The 24,697-nt window shown below is 44.6% G+C and overlaps 1 protein-coding gene across 1 annotated transcript in view; it reads left to right on the top strand.

Annotated features, from left to right (window-relative positions):
• Positions 1-24,697, top strand: part of LARS1 (leucyl-tRNA synthetase 1) — a 360,224-nt gene that overhangs the window by 109,222 nt on the left and 226,305 nt on the right. Inside the window, exons 11-14 of the mRNA XM_069244681.1 lie at positions 11,960-12,047; positions 12,133-12,209; positions 13,396-13,449; positions 21,559-21,699. Coding sequence (XP_069100782.1) covers positions 11,960-12,047; positions 12,133-12,209; positions 13,396-13,449; positions 21,559-21,699 — 360 coding nt within the window. The remainder of the gene's footprint in view (positions 1-11,959; positions 12,048-12,132; positions 12,210-13,395; positions 13,450-21,558; positions 21,700-24,697) is intronic.

Here is a 24,697-nt window from a genome sequence, read left to right on the forward strand (position 1 = left end):
AGGGCGTGTTTAGGTCTGGGGGGTTAGTAGCCAATGGCTACTAGCCCTGAGGGTGGGTACACCCTCTTTGTGCCTCCTCCCAAGGGGAGGGGGTCACAATCCTAACCCTATTGGGGGAATCCTCCATCTGCAAGATGGAGGATTTCTAAAAGTTGGAGTCACCTCAGCTCAGGACACCTTAGGGGCTGTCCTGACTGGCCAGTGACTCCTCCTTGTTATTCTCATTATTTTCTCCGGCCTTGCCGCCAAAAGTGGGGCCTGGCCGGAGGGGGCGGGCAACTCCACTAGCTGGAGTGTCCTGCTGGGTTGGCACAAAGGAGGTGAGCCTTTGAGGCTCACCGCCAGGTGTGACAATTCCTGCCTGGGAGAGGTGTTAGCATCTCCACCCAGTGCAGGCTTTGTTACTGGCCTCAGAGTGACAAAGGCACTCTCCCCATGGGGCCAGCAACATGTCTCGGTTTGTGGCAGGCTGCTAAAACTAGTCAGCCTACACAGATAGTCGGTTAAGTTTCAGGGGGCACCTCTAAGGTGCCCTCTGGGGTGTATTTTACAATAAAATGTACACTGGCATCAGTGTGCATTTATTGTGCTGAGAAGTTTGATACCAAACTTCCCAGTTTTCAGTGTAGCCATTATGGTGCTGTGGAGTTCGTGTTTGACAGGCTCCCAGACCATATACTCTTATGGCTACCCTGCACTTACAATGTCTAAGGTTTTGGTTAGACACTGTAGGGGTACCATGCTCATGCACTGGTACCCTCACCTGTGGTATAGTGCACCCTGCCTTAGGGCTGTAAGGCCTGCTAGAGGGGTGTCTTACCTATACTGCATAGGCAGTGAGAGGCTGGCATGGCACCCTGAGGGGAGTGCCATGTCGACTTACTCGTTTTGTCCTCACTAGCACACACAAGCTGGCAAGCAGTGTGTCTGTGCTGAGTGAGAGGTCTCCAGGGTGGCATAAGACATGCTGCAGCCCTTAGAGACCTTCCTTGGCATCAGGGCCCTTGGTACTAGAAGCACCAGTTACAAGGGACTTATCTGGATGCCAGGGTCTGCCAATTGTGGATACAAAAGTACAGGTTAGGGAAAGAACACTGGTGCTGGGGCCTGGTTAGCAGGCCTCAGCACACTTTCAATTGTAAACATAGCATCAGCAAAGGCAAAAAGTCAGGGGGCAACCATGCCAAGGAGGCATTTCCTTACAAGGAGCCTAGGTGGAATTGCCACAGCCAAGTGTCGCACAGCATGTGTCCTGGGCTTGTCGTGGCTGTAATGCCCTCTGCCCTCCCTGAGTCAGTCTGTTGTTAATATAATAAACCGATACTACATTGATACTACAGTTCTGATGTAATGCTGTGTCTTGATGATAGAAGCTGTCCCCTTACAGGCAGCACAGGCTAGAATATCATGTACTTCGCTCCATAGCTTTAGAAAGAGAGTACAGATTATATGTTGTGCAAAGACTGATTAGACGATCAGCGTGTTTCTTGCTTTCCTAGAATAAAGCAGACAGATAACATGTGTAAATGCCTTTCCTAAAAGTAGTCCTGCTAACACAAATAAAATGTGAATAAAACACAAACTGTAAAAGTAAACTAGAAAAGGGGTCACCAACCTGAGTACTAAAAGGCTCCTCACGACAAGGTGACGTGACTAGGCATTGGTTGGCAACCTGCAGTTTAAGGGCCTGAATTCCAGCAGGACCAACTCAGCGTTTCATTATTCAGAATGATTCATTATAAAAGGTATTCTTTACTGTACTTGTGAGTTATAAGATGGTGACAGCAGCTGGAATGAAAGCAGGAAATGCATAACTTATGGTAAACAGGACTGCACACACAGACACACCACCACATATGTTATTGTAGATTGGGTGAAAGGCCGTGCTGCAAATATAATGGTGTTCACCTTTCCATTCTAAGTTTAATTACATCCCCATTCAGTGGGATAACAGTCCATTTTAAAATAAGCATAACATTTTTTAATTCCCCTGTACAGAATTCTTACATAACTTAAATATATAAAGGCTGTTTAAGAAAATGAAGACACTTAATGTAGTTTCAGCTCCACCACTGAATAGCTCAAGGCTTCAAAGACCTGATGGCAGGTGAGAAATCACTCCACGTAACAGGTCCAGCACTCAATAGCGCCCAGGTTCCCATATAGTGTGTAAAATCATCTGTTTGTCAAGTGGAGAGTCTCAGGCAGTGCGCTTTATGCTTTTCAGTGATACCTGCTCTTAGCAATTCTGAGATCCCTTATGAACATGGCTCTTACATTCACAGGAAACCAGGGTAGATCATAGAGTAGCTAAGATCAAGATCTTATGTGACTTTTCTTTTGATTTTGGTTGCAATAGGGCTTATGCAGATTTTCTCATTGGTTGAAAGGCACGCACTATGTCGGGCCTTTCACTCTTCATATCTTATGTAAGGAAATGCCTTCTTGGCATGGTTACCCCCTGACTTTTTGCCTTTTGTTGATGCCAGTTATGATTGAAAGTGTACTGGGACCCTGCTAATTAGGCCCCAGCACCAGCGTTCTTTCCCTAAACTGTTTGTTCCCACAATTGGCACAGCCCTGGCACACAGATAAGTCCCTTGTAAATGGTACCCCTGGTACCAAGTGCCCTGATGCCAGGGAAGGTCTCTAAGGGCTGCAGCATGTCTTATGCCACCCTGGGGACCCCTCACGCAGCACATGCACACTGCCTCACAGCTTTTGTGGGCTGGTGGGGAGAAAATGGCAAAGTCGACATGGCACTCACCTCAGAGTGCTATGCCCACCTCACACTGCCCGTGGCATAGGTAAGTCACCCCTCTAGCAGGCCTTACAGCCCTAAGGCCGGGTGCACTATACCACAAGTGAGGGCATATGTGCATGAGCACTATGCCCCTACAGTGTCTAAGCAAAACCTTAGACATTGTAAGTGCAGGGTAGCTATAAAGAGTATATGGTGTGGGAGTTTGTCAAACACGAACTCCACAGTTCCATAATGGCTACACTGAAATCTGGGAAGTTTAGTATCAAACTTCTCAGCACAATAAATGCATACTGATGCCAGTGTGGAATTTATTGCAAAATGCACCCAGAGGGCATCTTAGAGATGCTCCCTGAGCACTAGTCCAACTCCTAGTGCTAGGCTGACCAGTTTCTGCCAGCCTGCCACAACCAGACAAGTTTCTAGCCACATGGGGAGAGTGCCTTTGTCACTCTGTGGCCAGGAACAAAGCCTGTACTGGGTGGAGGTATTTCACACCTCCCCCCTGCAGGAACTCTAACACTTGGCGGTGAGCCTCAAAGACTCATGCCTTTTGTTACAGCACTCCAGGGCATCCCAGCTGGTGGAGATGCCCACCCCTCCGGCTACTGCCCCCACGTTTGGCGGCAAGGCTGGAGGAGATAATGGGAAAAACAAGGAGGAGTCACCCACCAGTCAGGGCTGCCCCTAAGGTGCCCTGAGATGAGTTGACCCCTACCTTTAGAAATCCTCCATCTTGAGATTGGAGGATTCCCCCAATAGGATTAGGGATGTGCCCCCCTCCCCTCAGGGAAGAGGTACAAAGAGGGTATAGCCACCCTCCAGGACAGTAGTCATTGGCTACTGCCCTCCTGACCTAAACAAACCCCTGAATTTAGTATTTAGGGGCAACCCAGAACCCGGTAAATCAGATACCTGCAACCTACACAAAGAAGAAGGACTGCTGACCTGAAAGCCCTGCAGAGACGGCAACTGACTTGGCCCCAGCCCTACCGGACTGTCTTCAGACTCAAAGAACCTGTGCAGCGATGCATCTGACAGGGACCAGCGACCTCTGAAGCCTCAGAGGACTGCCCTGAACTGAAGGACCAAGAAACTCCTGAGAACAGCGGCACTGTTCACCTACAGCAACACTTTTGCAACAAAGAAGCAACTTTTAAAGAACTCTCTCTTCCTGCCGGAAGCGTGAGACTTCACCCTTGCACCCGACGCCCCAGGCTCGAGCTTCAGAGAACCAACACTGCAGAGAGGACTCCCAGGCGACTGCGACCTTGTGAGTAACCTGAGATGACCCCCCTGCACCTCCACAGCAACGCCTGCAGAGAGGATCCACAGGCTCCCATTGACCGTGTCTGCCTGGAACAAATAACTCTACACCTGGACCAAGAACTGCACCCGCAGCCCCCAGGCCCAAAAGGAACCAAACTCCAGTGCAGGAGTGACCATCAGGCGACCCTCTGCCTAGCCCAGTCGGTGGCTGGCCCGAGAAGCCCCCCTGTGCCCTGCCTGCATCGCTAGAGTGACCCCTGGGTCCCTCCATTGATTTCTACAGAAAACCCGACGCATACTAAGCACACTGCACCCTGCCCCTGTGCCGTTGAGGGTGTGTGTTGTGTGCCTGTTTGTGCCCCCCCCCTCCCAGTGCTCTATAAAACCCCCCTAGTCTGCTCTCTGAAGACGCAGGTACTTACCTGTTGGCAGACTGGAACCGGAGCACCCCTGTTATCCATAGGCACCTATGTGTTTTGGGCCCTCCTTTGACCTCTGCAACTGACCGGCCCTGTGTTGCTGGTGCGGTGACTTTGGGGTTGCCTTGAACCCCCAACGGTGGAGTGCCTATGCCCAGGAAACCGAACTTGTAAGTGCTTTACTTACCTCAGAAACTTAAACTTACTTACTTCCCCCAGGAACTGTTGATTTTTGAACTGTGTCCACTTTTAAAATAGCTTATTGTCATTTTAACCTATACTGTGTATGTTACAGCTCTAATTCAAAGTTCCTTACTTACCTGTGTGGAGTATCTTGCATTTTATGTATTTCCTTCAAATCTTGAATCTTGTGGTTCTAAAATAAATTAAGAAAATATATGTTCGATGGCATCTGTCGCTGAGATTCACATGGTATGCATGAGCTCGCCATCTGGTGTTGGGTCGGAGTGTTACAAGTTGTTTTTCTTCGAAGAAGTGTTTTCGAGTCACGGGACCGAGTGACTCCTCCTTCTGTGCTCATTGCGCATGGGCGTCGACTCCATCTTCGATTGTTTTCTTTCCGCCATCGGGTTCGGACGTGTTCCTGTCGCTCCGAGTTTCGGAACGGAAAGATAGCTGAAAACGGAAGATTTTCGACGGTATCGTTGCGATCCGGTTCGAGATAGACACATACGACGACGCATTGAACATCGAAGCGCTTCGGTGCCCTTCGGGGTAGATTTCGGCACACCGTCGGGGCCTAGTCGGCCCGACCGCGTGGAGAACAACGCCGATGGAACGGACCCCGTTTCGATTCTGCCCCGAATGCCACAACAAATATCCTTATACGGACCAACACTCGGTCTGTAACCTGTGCCTGTCACCCGAGCACAGCGAAGAATCCTGTGAGGCCTGTCGGGCGTTCCGGTCCCGAAAAACTCTGCGCGACCGTCGAGCGAGAAGACTGCAGATGGCGTCCACGCCAAAGGAGCGTCGACAGTTCGAGACAGAAGAGGAACAGGAGGAATCCTTTTCCATCCAGGATTCAGACTCCGACGAACTAGACTCTACAAAAACTGTGAGTAAGACGTCGAGATCAGAACTTAAAAAAGGAAAGAAGGCCCAGGGGACGCCACTGCCAACCGGCCATGGCTCCACCCAAATTCTCGGTGACCAACAATCGGCACCGAAAAAGGCCCATTCAGTGTCGAGATCGTCCGACTTCGGTCGAGACACCGGCACGCAGCCTCCTCGGGACCGAGAGAGTGCTAAAGAGAAGCATCGACACCGAGAGTTCGGTGTCGACACGGATCGACGCCGAGACAGTGGCGCCGAAGACCATAGAGGCCAAGAATTTTCGGCACAGAAAAAGAGGAAGGTTACCTCGGAGCCGAAAAACCAATCAACAGGGTTTTCGGAGCCGAAAAAAGCGACATCAGACCCTGTTTCAGGCTCCTATACTGAAGAGCATTCTATGTCTTCACAAATGAAGAAACACAGATTTGAACAAGAACTGCAATCCACTGACGTGGATCACACGCAAAAGCGTATCTTTATTCAGCAGGGGACTGGGAAGATCAGTACCCTTCCACCTGTCAAAAGAAAGAGAACGCTTCAGTTTACTCCTCAGCAACAAACAGCACAAAAGGTAACACCTCCTCCCTCGCCTCCACCTGTAACTCCGGCTTCGCCAACTTACACCCCGTCACATTCGCCAGCTCACACCGCCATGAGCCACGATGACCAAGATCAGGATGCGTGGGACTTGTACGACGCACCAGTGTCTGATAACAGCCCAGACACATACCCAACTAGGCCATCACCACCGGAAGACAGCACAGCCTATTCACAAGTGGTGGCTAGAGCAGCACTATTCCATAATGTGGAACTACACTCGGAACAAGTAGAGGATGATTTTTTATTTAACACCCTCTCTTCCACCCACAGCTCCTACCAAAGCCTGCCGATGCTCCCAGGCATGCTACGCCATGCAAAGGAGATCTTCAAGGAGCCAGTTAAAAGTAGGGCAGTAACGCCTAGAGTGGACAAAAAGTATAAGGCGCCTCCTACGGACCCTGTATTCATCACCTCTCAGCTGCCACCAGATTCTGTGGTGGTAGGGGCTGCCAGAAAACGGGCAAATTCACACACTTCTGGGGATGCACCTCCCCCAGATAAAGAAAGCAGGAAGTTCGATGCAGCCGGGAAGAGGGTCGCTGTCCAAGCAGCAAACCAGTGGCGCATCGCAAATTCACAAGCGCTGCTAGCGCGATACGACAGAGCCCACTGGGATGAGATGCAGCATCTCATTGAACATCTCCCAAAAGATCTGCAAAAAAGAGCAAAACAGGTTGTTGAGGAGGGTCAAAACATTTCCAACAATCAAATACGCTCCTCCATGGATGCAGCAGACACGGCCGCAAGGACCATTAATACGTTGGTTACCATCCGTAGGCACGCATGGCTCAGAACGTCTGGATTCAAGCCAGAAATTCAGCAGGCAGTACTTAACATGCCAGTAAACGAAAAACTTCTGTTCGGTCCGGAGGTCGACACAGCCATAGAAAAGCTCAAGAAGGACACTGACACTGCCAAGGCCATGGGCGCACTCTACTCCCCGCAGAGCAGAGGATCTTATAACACCTTCCGCAAAACACCTTTTAGAGGAGGGTTTCGGGGTCAGGCCACACAAGCTAGCACCTCACAGTCCGCACCGTCCACCTACCAGGGACAGTACAGGGGAGGTTTTCGGGGCCAGTATAGAGGGGGGCAATTCCCTAGGAATAGAGGAAGATTTCAAAGCCCCAAAACCACTACCAACAAGCAGTGACTCACACGTCACTCACCCCCCCCACACAACACCAGTGGGGGGGAGGATACGTCAATATTACGAAGCATGGGACAAAATAACTACAGACACATGGGTCCTAGCAATTATCCAACATGGTTATTGCATAGAATTCCTGCAATTCCCTCCAGACATACCACCAAAATCACAAAATTTATCAAAACACCATTCACAGCTTCTAGAGATAGAAGTTCAAGCACTACTGCAAAAAAATGCAATAGAATTAGTACCAAGCACACAAATAAACACAGGAGTTTATTCACTGTACTTCTTGATACCAAAAAAGGACGAAACACTGAGACCAATTCTAGACCTCAGAGTAGTAAACACATTCATCAAATCAGACCACTTTCACATGGTCACACTACAAGAAGTGTTACCAATGCTCAAAAAACACAACTACATGACAACCCTAGACCTCAAAGACGCATATTTCCATATACCAATACATCAATCACACAGGAAATATCTAAGGTTTGTATTCAAAGGAATACATTACCAATTCAAAGTATTGCCTTTTGGTTTAACAACCGCTCCAAGAGTATTCACAAAATGCCTAGCAGTAGTCGCTGCACACATCAGAAGGCAGCAAATACATGTGTTCCCGTATCTAGACGACTGGCTAATCAAAACCAGTTCGCTCACACAATGCTCAAACCACACAAATCAAGTCATACAAACCCTCTACAAACTAGGGTTCACCGTCAACTTTGCAAAATCAAACATTCTGCCAAGCAAAGTACAGCAATATCTAGGAGCCATAATAGACACGACAAAAGGAGTAGCAACGCCAACTCCACAAAGGATTCACAATTTCAACAGAGTCATTCAACACATGTCTCCAAACCAAACAATACAAGCAAGAACAATACTACAGCTCCTAGGCATGATGTCCTCATGCATAGCCATTGTCCCAAACGCAAGACTGCACATGAGGCCCTTACAACAGTGCCTAGCCTCACAGTGGTCTCAAGCACAGGGTCACCTTCTAGATCTGGTGTTGCTAGACCGCCAAACTTACCTCTCGCTTCTATGGTGGAACAGTATAAATTTAAACATAGGGCGGCCTTTCCAAGACCCAGTGCCACAGTACGTAATAACAGATGCTTCCATGACAGGGTGGGGAGCACATCTCAATCAACACAACATAAGAGGACAATGGAACATACATCAAACAAAACTGCATATAAATCATCTAGAATTATTAGCAGTTTTTCAAGCACTAAAAGCTTTCCAACCAATCATAACCCACAAATACATCCTTGTCAAAACAGACAACATGACAACGATGTATTATCTAAACAAACAAGGAGGAACACATTCAACGCAGTTAAGCTTGTTAGCTCAAAAAATATGGAAGTGGGCAATCCACCATCAAATTGGTCTAATAGCACAGTTTATTCCGGGGATCCAGAATCAGCTGGCAGACAATCTCTCTCGAGATCACCAGCAAGTCCACGAATGGGAAATCCACCCACAGATTCTGAACACCTACTTCACACTCTGGGGAACACCTCAAATAGACTTATTTGCAACAAAAGAGAACGCAAAATGCCAAAACTTCGCGTCCAGATACCCACACAAGCAATCCCAAGGCAATGCCCTATGGATGAACTGGTCAGGAATATTTGCTTACGCTTTTCCTCCTCTCCCTCTCCTTCCTTACCTAGTAAACAAATTGAGTCAAAACAAACTCAAACTCATTTTAATAGCACCAACGTGGGCAAGACAACCCTGGTACACAACACTGCTAGATCTGTCTGTAGTACCCCACATCAAACTGCCCAACAAACCAGATCTGTTAACGCAACGCAACCAACAGATCAGACACCCGGACCCAGCATCGCTGAATCTAGCAATCTGGCTCCTGAAATCCTAGAATTCGGACACTTACAACTTAGCCAAGAGTGTATGGAAGTCATAAAGCAGGCCAGAAGGCCATCCACTAGACACTGCTACGCAAGTAAGTGGAAAAGATTTGTTTGGTACTGCCATCATAATCAGATACAACCACTAGACGCAACTCCAAAACATATAGTAAATTACTTGCTCCATTTACAAAAAGCAAAGCTAGCCTTCTCTTCTATTAAAATACACCTTGCAGCAATATCTGCATACCTGCAAACTACCTATTCAACTTCCTTGTATAGGATACCAGTTATCAAAGCATTCATAGAAGGGCTTAAAAGAATTATACCACCAAGAACACCACCTGTTCCTTCATGGAACCTAAACGTGGTTCTAACAAGACTCATGGGCCCACCTTTCGAACCCATGCACTCTTGCGGAATACAATTCCTAACCTGGAAAGTTGCCTTTCTCATCGCCATTACATCTCTAAGAAGAGTAAGTGAAATTCAAGCGTTCACAACACAAGAGCCTTTTATACAAATACATAAAAATAAGGTCGTCCTACGACCTAATCCAAAATTTTTACCAAAAGTTATTTCACCATTCCATCTAAATCAAACGGTAGAACTACCAGTTTTTTTTCCCACAGCCAGATTCTGTGGCTGAAAGAGCACTACATACATTAGATGTCAAAAGAGCATTAATGTACTACATTGACAGAACAAAAAACATCAGAAAAACTAAACAGCTATTTATTGCATTCCAAAAACCTCATGCAGGTAACCCAATATCAAAACAAGGTATAGCCAGATGGATAGTTAAATGCATCCCAATCTGCTACCTTAAAGCAAAAAGACAACTGCCCATTACTCCCAGGGCACATTCAACAAGGAAAAAAGGTGCTTCAATGGCCTTTTTAGGAAACATCCCAATGCAGGAAATATGTAAGGCAGCCACTTGGTCTACGCCTCACACATTCACCAAACACTACTGTATAGATGTGCTATCCGCACAACAAGCTACAGTAGGTCAAGCTGTATTAAGAACTCTATTTCAGACAACTTCTACTCCTACAGGCTAAACCACCGCTTATGGGGAAATAACTGCTTACTAGTCTATGCATACCATGTGTATCTACAGCGACAGATGCCATCGAACTGAAAATGTCACTTACCCAGTGTACATCTGTTCGTGGCATCAGTCGCTGAGATTCACATGGGCCCACCCACCTCCCCGGAAGCCTGTAGCAGTTCAGAAGTTACCTTCAATTTTGTACATTTGTATATATATTATTTAAACCTTTAATAGGTACATACTTACACTTTTCATTGCGCGGGCACTATTACTATAGTACAACTCCTACCTCACCCTCTGCGGGGAAAACAATCGAAGATGGAGTCGACGCCCATGCGCAATGAGCACAGAAGGAGGAGTCACTCGGTCCCGTGACTCGAAAACACTTCTTCGAAGAAAAACAACTTGTAACACTCCGACCCAACACCAGATGGCGAGCTCATGCATACCATGTGAATCTCAGCGACTGATGCCACGAACAGATGTACACTGGGTAAGTGACATTTTCATTTTCTATATAAAAACTATTGGCCTGGAGTGAAGTCTTCGAGTGTGTGTTCTTCATGTATTGCCTGCGTGTGTACAACAAATGCTTAACACTACCCTCTGATAAGCCTACTGCTCGACCACACTACCAGAAAATAGAGCATTAGAATTATCTAATTTTGCCACTATCAGTCTCTAAGGGGAACCTCTGTGCACACTATCTCTCACTTTGAAATAGTATACACAGAGCCAACTTCCTTCATCTTACACTTGGCTTTTCCATTATATCCTGCAGTGGAAAAATGAGAGAGCAACTGGCAAAAGGATCATGGGAAATAGGGTGTGAATGGGAAACATTGTTTCTTTTTTCCCCTTGACTCCTCAAATCCAGTTCCTTACTGTTTAAAAACTAACAACCAAGAAAACAGGCAGTGATAGCACCACCAAGCAATACATATTTGAAGCCATAAGAAGCTTTGAAGAAATTTCAAAATTTGAATGTTAGACTCAAAATCTATATAGGCTACAAGCATCAGAGAAAGGGTGGTGAATCTTTAAAACTAGCCTGAACAATTATGATTGGTTGGAAGGGGAGCTACAGGAGGATGACAACTAAATTTAATCATTTTAGGTCATCACTGTTGTTTTATTATAAATAAGTCACACTCTTTGACAACAATGATGTCGATTTTTCATGACACTGTGCCTCAGCTACTCTAAGAACGCAATCACAGAGGGTCCTGAAGCATCACTGAGAAATCTGTTAGAACAGTAACATAATAAATTACTTTGTGTGAAAATGTTTAAATATTATACATGTGTGTTGGTGTGTATAGCATTCATCCAAGAGAACAAGTGTCAAACGTAGATCAAAGAAAGAATACCTTATAGCAAAAACGTTGTTTTTACTATAGCAAAAACATTTTTTTTATTTTTATTGTGCACATGTTCTTTTGTAAAGCGCATATATGGTTGGTTGGTCACTTCTGAATACCATGAAATAAACAGTAGAGCCTACCTCACAATATAAAAAGGACATTTTGAGGCTCAAAACTGAGCAGGTTGTGCCTACATACAAGCAGATTACCTTTTTTAATTATGGACTTGAGAGAAATGCCATAAAAGGCTATCATGTGAAAGTTTTTGAATGGGGATTGTGCTTATGACACCTATGCAGTGGGGAGGTCTTAGTTTCTCTATACTGTGCCACTTCTGCTTCCCTGTTTTATGGTTATCTTATTTTGCCTCTAGGACATTTTGGGAGCTGCACTGTCTGCTCCTTTAACATCCTTTAAAGTTATCTATGCGCTGCCAATGCTCACCATTAAAGAGGATAAAGGTAAGGAATACTCTTCCCCCACACAGTTCCCCTACAACGTATGTCTGTGGTGACTGACTTCAGTTTATTTCTTATTTCTCACAAGGCACCGGGATTGTCACCAGTGTTCCCTCTGATGCCCCAGATGACATTGCAGCGCTCAGAGACTTGAAGAAGAAACAGGTTGGTTTGTGTATTCTCCTAAAACTATTGATCTTACTTCTTTGGGTCAACAGCAGAACTGCAGGAATAGTTAACTAAACATCTGGAAAAGTTAGCCTTAGAATAGACATATCCCTATTTTATTTTGTAATTTATCTTTTAGCTGTCCCTGAATTACAACATAAAATGTTAAAAACATAGGTAGTTGTAAAAAAAAAAAAAAAAAAAATTGTTAAATATTTTGTTAACATTTTATATGTGTATATGTGTGTAGCATAGTGAGAATAATTGGGTGTTGAGTGGTATGAGACCATCAAGTAATATAGTAATATAATAGAAAATGAGTAATTGTGACTTTGTAAACACACATTTAAAGTCTTGTTTTATTTCTCAGTCTTCTGTAGATGTCTTTGAAATGTTGTTTGTGTAACGTATCTCTCCACCTGCTGTTATATGGCCATTTGGAGGACTGTTTGGTTTCTATTTTCTTTCTTTTCGCATGAAAGTTAGGAATAAAAATGAAGAGAAAAATTGTAAATGTTTAATTCCTGTAGCAAACATGGAATGAGGGTGTGTATGCCTCTCCTTCTTTTCAAAGCAATATAACATTGTAAGAACAGTTTATTTCAAAGTGGATGGATAATGAGCACACTTCCAATTATCCGATGGATCCCATTTGGAAAGTTTGCAAGAAAAATCAACGTTCATTACACTTTTTTCATCAAGATCTGGAATATTAGTTACATATAGCTATTGAGCTTCTTTTCCCACCCGGTATTTTTCTTAATTGGTCAAGATTGCCCCTCTGCTTTCCACGACCCGCTGGATATTTTTTCACTTTTTTTTTTCTTTGCTGTATCTTGAACTAGAATGTTGTTTTTATGTAGGTTAAGGTTAATGTTAAAGCTTCACTGAGTGAATCATAGTTTATTACCGTGTTGTCTGATGGAGGCAACTGTGGGCTTTACACACACAGTAAAACCTGCACCAGAAAGTGGACTCCTTCATACTGTAACTAGTCATTTTCCTGATTGCATACCACATATGATGTAAGAAAAATAGATGCACTAGTGCATAATGCTAATCATTTTTGCCTTTCACATGTAGGGCATACCTAATTGTTAGTTAAGCATGTCATTTGTACTGTTTAGCTTTTGCAGTCAACTGCTCAAAAAAATGTTTAGTTTCTTTTTTGTTTTACTCCTAGGCGCTACGAGCAAAGTATGGAATCAAAGACGAGATGGTGTTGCCTTTTGAGCCAGTACGTATCGTTGATTATTATATTATAAATGTTCACATGTATGATTTCTTTATTTTAATAATGTCCTGTCCCAGTCCTCGGTAGAATGGGTGATCCCTTTCTTTGGTTTGTTAAAATAGCCTCCATCTCGACTGGCTTTTATTTTTTATTTTTAATGTAAGGTTTTATTGTCTGTCAACTACTTTACTCTTGCTTGCTCTTCTGCATTAGAGACTGACGCAAAAGTGACCCCCAGACCAGGAGCAAGAATGTGGTTCCGCTAACCTTAATATGGCTGGTCACTATGTATCTGTGCTGCCACCTTAAACCTCTGTCTCTTGATATTTTAGGTGCACCCACTGTTAATCACCTGTTTTTATTCAGACCCGTAGCCTAGGAATCTTGCTGAGTCAGCAGTAGGGTGAATGATTTGCAAGAGTGAGCATTCAATCAGATCTTTTAAAAGCTCTCATTTACCTGCCAGTTAAGTAATTAGATAATTAGCAATAGGCTGACTTGGCCATGTTGTGGTTTTTGAAGAGGCACTAATTGTTTGTTGTGGCCTACTTGAGAACATTTTTATCTCTGTTTTCTCACTGATTTCAGGTAACTTGTTGCTCTTTTGATATGCGGGTTCTAATGAACTCCAATTAATCTGTCTCCTCTCTGGTCCTCAGGAAAGTGGAATACTCTTAACTCAGTGTCACATTTCTTTTATGTACACCATTAAGGAGATTTACAGAGCAAGCTTTGTGGTAAATGTAGCTTAAAATTCACATGCGTATGTAGGGGGTTGGCTCTTTATATGCTATATCAAAATTAGTTATATTGTGCATAGTCTAGGGGTTCCCCTACTAGTGTACAGGGATTTGCTCTAGCAATCCCAAGGTGCTATTTTAGGGGGTAGTGTGGTCAAGCAGCCTTAGGCTTATCAGAGAGGAGTGTGAGACATCTGCAAATATACACTCAGCCAATAAATGAGAGACAACTCGAGAAAGAGACACACCAATTTGCAAAAATAACAAGTATATTTATAGGCACCAGAAATAATACGATGAGGTAAGTGCCTTTTGCAAAAACATCTTTACAGTTTAAAGCAGACACTTAGTGCAATTTATGGAAGCTGCAATGTTATACTATAGAGAGAAAAACAAGTACTGCTTTCAGGTATAGTACAGTGGCTTACGGGGCCAATCTCCTGGACTTAAGGTAAGTATTGGGCAGGAGTCAGGACCACACCAATAGGTCACTCTGGGCGGCACTGGGGCGGCCTGGTGCAGAGGTGTAGTATGGCGCCAGGTGCCCAGTAATAGTCAATAGGGATCGGTCCGGTTGGAAGAAAGGCTGCAGGCTTGGACGGGGAGTCCAGTCAATGAGAACCAACAGGTGGTCAAGGCTTGAGATGCTTGGGACAGAGGTACACCTTCGGTCGTCTTCTCCACGGGCCAAGGGCAGCGGGTGCAGAGGTGTCCTGAGGAGTCAGGTTTTCTCCACTGGGAGCACTTGCAGTTGAGGGTGCCTGTGGGCAGAGGCTGCAGGAAGTGTCAGTGAGTCCACAGTGGGCAAATTCAAGGTGAGCTGTGTCTCTGGAGGGCTGGGGGACTACGTTGGCACCGTTGGCCCAGTTGAGCTCGGGCTAGTCGGCACGGGTGCATTGTTGCTTTCTGGTGTCAGACTTTTTGTGGTTGGTAGTCCTCTCAGGTCTCTAGGGGTGCCTGCAAGATGCAGGGAACTATCCGGGGAAAGCCCAGTCATCCCACCGTATCTGGGCTAGACAACACTGCTAAGACAAAACTGATATATCGTGGGGAAAGATACATATATTTTAAACTTCACAGTGAAAACCCTAATAATTCACTGGAGACATTGTATTATTACTCATGTTTATACTTTTAATGAATCAACATTTGTCTCCCTTTGTCTCGCTCTAATACAAGAAGCACAAACCATGTATTAAAATGCAAACACGAAGACAAATACAGGACATCACCCTAAAAAATACATCACAATTTGTCAAAAACAAAGACTGGTACTAAGTGCAAGCTCATTAGCACTTGAAGCTTCCAACTTAATTTCTAATTGTGGGCTGCCAAACACCTTTTTCAACAGCAGTCCTCCACTTGAGGTAATGAATAATTTTGTATTACAGGCGGTATCAATAATTCAAGTCCTATTGAATACGGTATCTTATATCATAGTCTCTAGGTTCAAAAATTCAAGACACTCTTCGGCCCTTCAGTTCTAGGCCTCATCAGGACATAGGAAGCGGTACATACAAATATAATTGTAAATATGTTTTTCATTGATAATAAACATGAAACAACTTAGTCTGTGACACCACCAGGGTAACATTGCACCCTGTTCACCACGTATTCTCAGCACCTTGTGAGCTATTACACCAAAGCTACACCACTAAATTTAATAAAGTGCATCTTAAAAGCATCATTATTTTTCTTAAAAATACTTGTCATGGTGACTGTTTATATGTGTGCAACCATACATGCACTACGGGTGAACACTGGGTCCTAGGCGTGATAGGATAATAGTGGTAGGAAAAGTATAGAGTTTGTTTTAAGATGAAAAATGGAGGGTAGTCTATTTATTACAAAAAAAGCACATGCTGGACTGCCTAATTCTGCTATTTATGTTTATGCACTCTGACCTTTATGACGGTATCGGAATTTAGCCCACCGTATTTGTAAAAGCGAGACCCTCGAGGTTCTTCCCAAATATTTCTAATAGGACCCTCATCAAAATGTCATAGACATTAGAATTCCGATGCGGGCTGGAATAAAGGTGTCAGAGGCTCTGTAAAACAAATATTGGCAACGTGGTATTCACTCGAAAAAGGCTACGCGCCTATAAAAACTTAAATGACATTTGTATATAAGCTGCATTCCTCTAGTTTTCAAAATGCCCATAACGTGGCGTGCATGGACGCAGTATGTTTGTATCTTAGTCTCACAATGTAGTCACTCTTCTGCGGTTAGTGGGGAGTAGGCGTGTGTGATGGAAGCCATATTTAAAGAAGATTGATAACGGACTAGAGGCTCCTCCTTTTCATTGTATCACGAGTCAGTTAGAAATGTGGCCATATTTGCAAGTGGACCAGAAAAAGGCGTGGAGGGGGAGGGAACACCCAGAATTCCTCTATTCTATCACCTCACTATAACTTGTAACCACTAAAAGCTAAAAACCAAGAAGTTTACCGAATCTAGCCTCAACTATCAGACATTTTTTGAAAAAAGGAAATTAATAAAAACAATTTCTAAAAAAAAAAACACCATAGCTAGTACAAAAAATACTGGGAGGACAGTGTTCACCCCACATTCACAAAAACTGTCTCTCACACATTCAGGAGCACTCTAGTGGATATCAAAACTAATAATCATACAGTCAGTTGGTAGATGATTACATAGGAAGACTTTTCATTGCATATAATGGGCTGCAGTAGTCTAACATCTTATAAGGGACCACATTACATTTACATAATTTAACCCATGTCTGGCTGTTCCGTACTTCTCAATAAGTCTGGCTTCCATTTTGTCTAAGATAGTTGACACCTTCATACCTTGTTGTTTTATTTCGGCCACGTATAATGCAGACCACCAAAGTCATCCTCTTTGTGTTCTTTGGCTGTATAATGTTCTACCACGGGAGCGCCTCGTAATATACACCTAATCCTCGACCTATGTTGTAAAATGCAGGATTTAACTGGTTGGACAGTTTGGCCAATATAAAACAATGAGCAAGGGCATCTTACGCAGTAAATCACGGTTTTCGTATTGCAGTTAGAAAAACGAAGCTGTTCGTTTGTTTTACCATTGACAATGATAGTTTTGGTATTTTCTGTGAACTTACAAGTATTGCATTTATAATGTCCTGTGACAGGGGGTTGATTCAACATTTGTCTCAGATCATTCTTCTTTGGGCCTAGGGAGGAGGCATGGACTAGTGAATCTCGTAAATTGCGTCCTCTTGTAAAAGAAAAAAGAGGTTTTGGTATGTCTAATGGAGCTAATATTTTCAAGTTCCTCTCTATAATAGATCTTATTCTGTTTGTTCTTTTGGAGTCCATAGACACTCTCCAGGAGTGAACCAGGCTCTTACAAGCTCCTTTTACTAGTTTCTTAGGGTATCCTTTATTAATCAGTCTGGGTGTCAAATTCTCTGCATTGGTAAAATATTCTTCCTTATTTGTACAGTTTCTTCGAATGCGGAGGAACTGGGCATAGGGTACATTTTCTCTAAGGGTATGTGAATGACTACTGGACAAGTGTAATAATGTGTTTCTATCTGTAGGTTTGGTATACAAATTCATTTCGATGTGTCCCTCTCTTGACTCTATCCAGAGGTCTAGAAAGTTAATCCTTCTTGAATCATGGGTCGTTGTGAATATCAAGTCAGGGGTTCAATGGATAAGCCATATATGGAAGGCAGTGAGTAGCTTCCGATCACCTTCCCATATTATGAAAATGTCATCAATATATCTTAGCCACTGTATGACGTGTTGGTAAAAGGGGTTATTGGTACTATAGATCCACTTCTTTTGAAAACAATCCATGACAGGATTACCAGTCTCTGGAGCAAAGCTGCAGCCCATCGCTACACCTTTTATGTGGAGATACAGGTCTTTTCCAAAGGTGAAAAGTGTTTTTTTAAAGACCCAATGAAGCATGTGTCATTATGAAGGTAGTGGGAACCTTATGTGGGGGTGGGGGGTCTCTAGATTCTAGCCAAGTCCTAATGACTTCTAAGGCTTCATCTTGTGGGATATTGGTATATAGAGCTTCAGTATCAAGTGTAACCAATATTTGTGTTTGTTCATTGAAATAGGTACCCTCAAGTTCATTAATCAAGTCCATGGAATCTCTTACATAAGCTTGTGTAGTCCACACAAAAGGTTTGAGAAAAATATCTACATTTTGAGCAAGTGGTTCAAGTATTGATCCACATGCTGAAATTATAGGTCTACCTGGAGGATTATTGGGATCTTTATAGATTTTGGGTAGGATATATAACCTAGGTGTATGTTTATCACTCTGGTTCAGATAATCAAATTCCTTTTTGCATATCCATCCATTCTCCAGTGCCTCGCTAGTGGCTTCTTGAATAATACCTTCCAGGTTTATCGTAGGGTCTTCTATAATAAGTTGATAGTGGTCCTGATTATTAAGTTGCCTAAATAACTCTTTGTCATATTTATTCTTATCCCCTCTGCTGCGCCACAGGAGTTCCTGTGTCTTTGTTGCAGGCAGGCAGGCAGGCCTCTGAGGCTTTTGGAAGTACAGCAGCTTGCAGGACGGGTCGACTTTGCTGCAAATTGGTGGGAACAGCAGACAGGCCGACAAAGCTGGGGCCAAGTCAGGTGCTTCTTCCTCGGGCTTTGCATTTGCGGCTCTTGAATGTTCTTCTTTATAGGTCAGCAGGAATCGGTTTTCTGGTGCCAGGGGCTTCCAGAAGTACTGAATTTAGGGTAGGGTAGTAGCCAGTGGGCTACTTACCCCGGGGTCCCTACTCCCTCTATATGACCACTTCCTATGGAGAGTGGACTTAACCCTGTACCAGAGTTCCTACTTCTGCCAACACCAAGTTGGCAGATTTCTAAATGTGGTATCCACATCAGGCAGCTCACCTTAAGGGTGGGTCTAACTTGAGGGGTGAACTTAGCTCCCTGAATACCAAATTTCCAGCCTGTCCCAGTGCAAATGGGCCCTTGGGTAGGGGGGGTCGGCGTCTCTCCTCTGAGTGAAGCCTGATTTGCATACCAGCCTTGGAATGCAGATTTGCAGGTCGTCCTGTTGGGTTGTTTTCTGACTGCCCAAGAGCAAAGGCTCTTACCTTAAGGGGCCAGAATCTTGTCTAGTGGTGGTGGTGGTAGGCTGGCTAAACCTAGTCAGTCCCTAAATGGGTGGTATTTAGGTTTTTAGGGGCACCTCCAAAGTGCCCTCTGGGTGAATGTATTAATAAATCCATCACTGGCATCAGTGAGGGTTTATTAGGAGATGTTTGAAACCAAACATCGCTATTTTCAGTGAAGCTATTGTGTATCTGGGGAACTCGTCCAGCGCATGTACTTAAAATGGCTTCCCTGTTCACTCACGATGTCTACGAATCGACAAAGACATAGTAGGGGAATCTCTGCTCTTGCAGATATGCCCTCACATGTAATATAATGCACCCTGCCATAGAGCTGAAAGGCCTGCTGTAGAGGTGACTTACATATATTGGATGCAGTGTTAGGGAACAGGGCCCACAGGCTGTGTGCCATGTTGTGTTTTCACTTTCAGTTGCACCAAGACACGCAGCCTACACTGGCAGTCTGCATGTGCTAGGTCTCTGAGGATGGGACAATACATGCAGCGACCCCTGGCGACACACTTTGGTACCCATGCCCTAGGTACAAAGGGTACCATTTACTAGGGACTTACAGGGGGCCAAAGGTATTGCCAATAGGGGAACGATTGCGCAGTTTTAGGGTAAGAGATCTGGCAGTGGGGACCTGGTTAGCAGGAACCCAGTGCACTTTCAGTCAAAATTGCATCAATTACCAGGCAAAAAGTGGGGGTGACCATGTCAAAAAGGGGCACTTTCCTACAACGTACAACTAGTTTCAATTCAGCATATCTAAAATTATAGTCATAACATTATATTTATTGTGTAAATGTCAGGAAAAGAGCAATTATTCCCTAAATTATTTTGCATTTGTCCTCCGTTTTTGGTGAGGCTTGACGGCTGGTGATGGGGAGGGCGTGCTATGCAATACTGTAAAGAGCACGTTTGAAATGCCTTTGCCCATGCATTGTAGTGTTCATGCATTTTAAAAATACGTTAAACGCAACAGTTTATGAAACATATGTACTGACGAAAGCAGTTCACATGATTTAAAAATGTGTAGGTTAAGGGAAATAATTCCACAGTGAGTGTTAAACCACCACTGTGTGGAAATTGGAGCTTAAAGGGGGGATTCTTAATGAAATGCATAGCCCATTTTGCATCCACAAATGACTAAAACAGTGTTGTCAAAGGAAAAGGGCAACATTTTATTATTGTACATGTTAATAATTGCTTTTTGTGATCGGCGTGTATGTTCTTTTTTCCTGTTTAATTGACTAAGGAATTGTAATTGTCCTGCAATGTTTTAGTGCATCTAGATGCAAACTATTGCTTCTGTTATGCTTCTGTTATGCCATGTTTACTTTCCATGCACACAACACTGCATGTCAGTGTAAACAAGGTGTACTGACCAAACTACATGCAGATTGAGGATGGGGACTATGTAATGGCCCCATCCTCAGTCCTAGTTGAGAAGGAATGCCAAAGGTGCGAGTACTGTGCTGACATGAGACTGTTTATGGTCAGGGGTGCATCTATGTTTGGCAGTAAGCAGTGTAATTCTGTTGGCTGGTGAGCATGTTGGAAGCAAGCAGCAACTTCACACGGCTACCCATTCCAGTTTTACACTTATGGTGTAAGGCTGTGCCCTTTTAGGTGTTCTAGTCTGCATTTGTTGAGCACATCATTCGTTTAGTTTTGTTGCCATTGTTTTGATTATTACTAGCTTCTCTATCTCATTGCAGTAGGGAATCGATCGTAAAGCTTGTGTGTCCCACATGGCTTCATTTCTTGTATTGCTGCATTTGCTTCTTTGTTGCTGTAGAAATGCATTGCCTGCTCCAAAGTGTGCATCTTTATACTCCCCTGAATTAGAACGCACACTATTTGCACTAGCCTAGTTATTTGTATTTTCCCAATTATTTTTGTCGCGTTTATTGCCTTGCTTCAGTTTTGTTGTCAGTTATTTTTACTTCATACCCCTCCACCCCATGAACTATGCAAATATTTCGAAATAATAAACACCTCTCCTAGTAGTTAGCCTTGCGCTACATACTAAGACAGGTATTTTTAATGTCGTAAAATGTCTAGAACTTGTTAAGTCGACCCAACACAAATAATTTTTCATGTGTACCACGTTGTTTCCTACCTCAAGTGATAGTCCAAAGGCATACCATGTTCTGGCTCCCAAAATGCCCCTCCTTGGCAAATAAGCTGTTTGTTTCATGCCACTCTCCATTCCATGCTGTCATTATTCTTCTAGCAATATCTCTGACAGTCCTGTTATCTCCACAGGTGCCAATCATTGACATCCCAGGCTATGGAAACCTTTCTGCTCCTCTGGTCTGTGATGAACTGAAAATCCAGAGCCAGAACGACCGGGAAAAGCTCACAGAGGCCAAGGAGCGGGTGTACCTCAAAGGATTTTATGAAGGGGTGAGTACCTAAAGCAGCTCTTGAATCTACTCCTTGCTTATTTTGAAAGGGGCAAATGGTAACCTCACTTTATTTCCGCTAATACATGAGCCCTCGGCCCTGTAAAACTGAAATAGGGTTGGTGTGGAAAATCACACGTCAAGGAGCTGCTTAGGCTCCAAAACAAATGGGGAATACTTGACACTTAAGTTAACGAGATTCCTCTATCTTGCTCAGATACCTCCATGGATGTTGAATTATAGTCAACATCTGAACGAAATATGATTGCCTACACCGTTAATGTTGAGAATCATATTGTTCGATGGCATATGTTGCTGCAGATACACATGTTTAGCACAGTCCGCTGCCTGGTGTTGGGCTCGGAGTATTACAAGTTGTTTTTCTTCGAAGAAGTCTTTTTTGGTCACGGGACCGAAGGACTCCTCCCTCTTCGGCTCCATTGCGCATGGGCGTCGACTCCATCTTAGATTGTTTTTTTTCCGCTGTCGGGTTCGGACGTATTCCTTTTCGCTCCGTGTTTCGGTTCGGAAAGTTAGTCAGAATCTCGGAAGAAAGCGTCGGTATTGTTCCGTTCGGTATCGGGATAGTTAGGTACATCGACACCGATCATCGGAAGACTTTGGGGTAGTTTCGATCCCCCATCGGGGACTGGTCGGCCCGACCGCGTGCGACATCGAAGCCGATGGAACGGACCCCGTTTCGTTTCTGCCCAAAATGTCACAGTAAGTATCCTTATACAGATCAGCACTTGGTCTGTAACTTGTGCTTGTCCCCCGAGCACAAGGAGGATACCTGTGAGGCCTGTCGAGCCTTCCGGTCCAGAAAAACACTCCGGGACCGAAGAGCCAGGCGTCTTCAAATGGCTTCTACGCCGACAAAACAACGTTTCGACGAGGAAGAGGAAACATTCTCGGTTCCGGAATCAGAATCCGGAGACTCCGACGTCGAAGAACAGCTACAAACAGTGAGTAAGACATCGAAAAGTAAAACCATTGAGAAGACAAAAGCCCAGGGGACGCCACTGCCAACAGGCCATGGCTCGACCCATAAAACCGGCGAACCGTCGAAGGCGCCGAAAAAGGGCACGCCCATAGCGAAGACACCCGACTCCGGTCGAGGGACCGCCATGGAGCAACCTCGGAGCCGAGATAGCGGCGCCGAGAGGCAAAAGCAAGATGCCGGCACCGAAAAACATCGGCATCGAGACACACTGCCGAAAGCCACAAAAATCCTGTCGGCGCCGAAGCCGAAAAAAGATCTCTCGGCGCCGAAAAGTTCCACACCTTCATCCTACACAGAGGAACAAGGAATAAGTGGCCAGATGCACAAATTTGGACAAGAGCTCCAAAGTGTAGAATCGGACTACACACAAAAGAGACTATACATCCAGCAAGACACAGGGAAGATATCAACCCTTCCCCCAATAATGAGGAAAAGAAGGATCGGCCTCCCAAAGGATGACGCACAACCACAAGCCAAAGTGGTTAAAAAAGTCACGCCTCCGCCCTCTCCACCACAGGCATCGCCGGCACAAACACCGCCACAAATGCACTCACCAGCGCAAACTACCATAAGTCATAACGATCAGGATCAAGACGCTTGGGACCTGTATGACACCCCAGTGCCGGACAATGATCCCGATTCATACCCCACAAAGCCGTCACCGCCAGAGGACAGTACCTCATACTCGCAACTGGTGGCTAGGGCAGCAGACTTCCACAATGTCCAACTGCATTCCGATCCTATAGAGGATGATTTTTTATTTAACACCCTCTCGGCTACACACAGCCAATATCAATGTCTCCCAATGCTACCAGGGATGTTACGGCACGCAAAACAAATTTTTGAAGAGCCCGTAAAATCAAGAGCCATCACCCCAAGGGTGGATAAGAAATACAAACCACCACCCACAGACCCAGTGTTTATTACTTCGCAGTTACCACCTGACTCCGTGGTAGTAGGGGCAGCTCGCAAGAGAGCAAATTCCCATACATCTGGCGACGCCCCACCTCCGGACAAAGAAAGCCGAAAATTTGATGCGGCAGGAAAAAGAGTAGCATCACAGGCAGCCAACCAGTGGCGCATCGCAAATTCACAAGCGCTGCTGGCCAGATATGACCGCGCACACTGGGACGAGATGCAACTTCTCGTAGACCATCTTCCCCAGGAATACCAAAAAAGGGCGCAGCAAATAGTTGAAGAGGGACAAACGATCTCAAACAATCAAATCCGCTCTTCACTGGACGCAGCCGATACTGCAGCAAGAACAGTCAACACCGCTGTCACCATAAGGAGACACGCTTGGCTACGCACTTCAGGCTTCAAACCTGAAATCCAGCAGGCTGTCCTTAATATGCCCTTCAACGAGAAACAACTTTTTGGCCCTGAAGTGGACACAGCCATTGAAAAACTTAAAAAGGACACAGACACGGCCAAAGCCATGGGCGCACTCTACTCCCCGCAGAGCAGAGGCTCTTTTAGAAAAACACCATTTAGAGGGGGGTTTCGTGGCCAACCCACAGACACCACCAGCCAACAAACAAGAACCACACCATATCAGGGTTCATTCCAAAGGGGAGGTTTCAGGGGATATAGAGGGGGTCAATTCCCAAGGAGTAGGGGAAGATTCCAAACTCCAAAAATACCTCCACCTAAACAGTGACTCAAGTCACACAACCCCTTCACTCAACACCAGTGGGGGGAAGACTAAGCCAATTCTACCAATCTTGGCAACAGATTACAACAGACAATTGGGTATTAGCAATAATCCAACATGGATATTGCATAGAATTCCACACATTCCCACCAAACATCCCTCCAAAAACACGCAAAATGTCACCACAACATTTAGAACTTTTAGGACTAGAGGTTCAAGCACTACTGCAAAAGGATGCAATAGAGCTAGTACCAGTACAACAAAAAAACACAGGAGTTTACTCCCTGTACTTTCTGATTCCAAAAAAAGACAAAACATTAAGACCAATATTAGATCTCAGGA

Source organism: Pleurodeles waltl, chromosome 7 (assembly GCF_031143425.1).
Source record: "Pleurodeles waltl isolate 20211129_DDA chromosome 7, aPleWal1.hap1.20221129, whole genome shotgun sequence".
NCBI classification, from domain to species: domain Eukaryota; kingdom Metazoa; phylum Chordata; class Amphibia; order Caudata; family Salamandridae; genus Pleurodeles; species Pleurodeles waltl.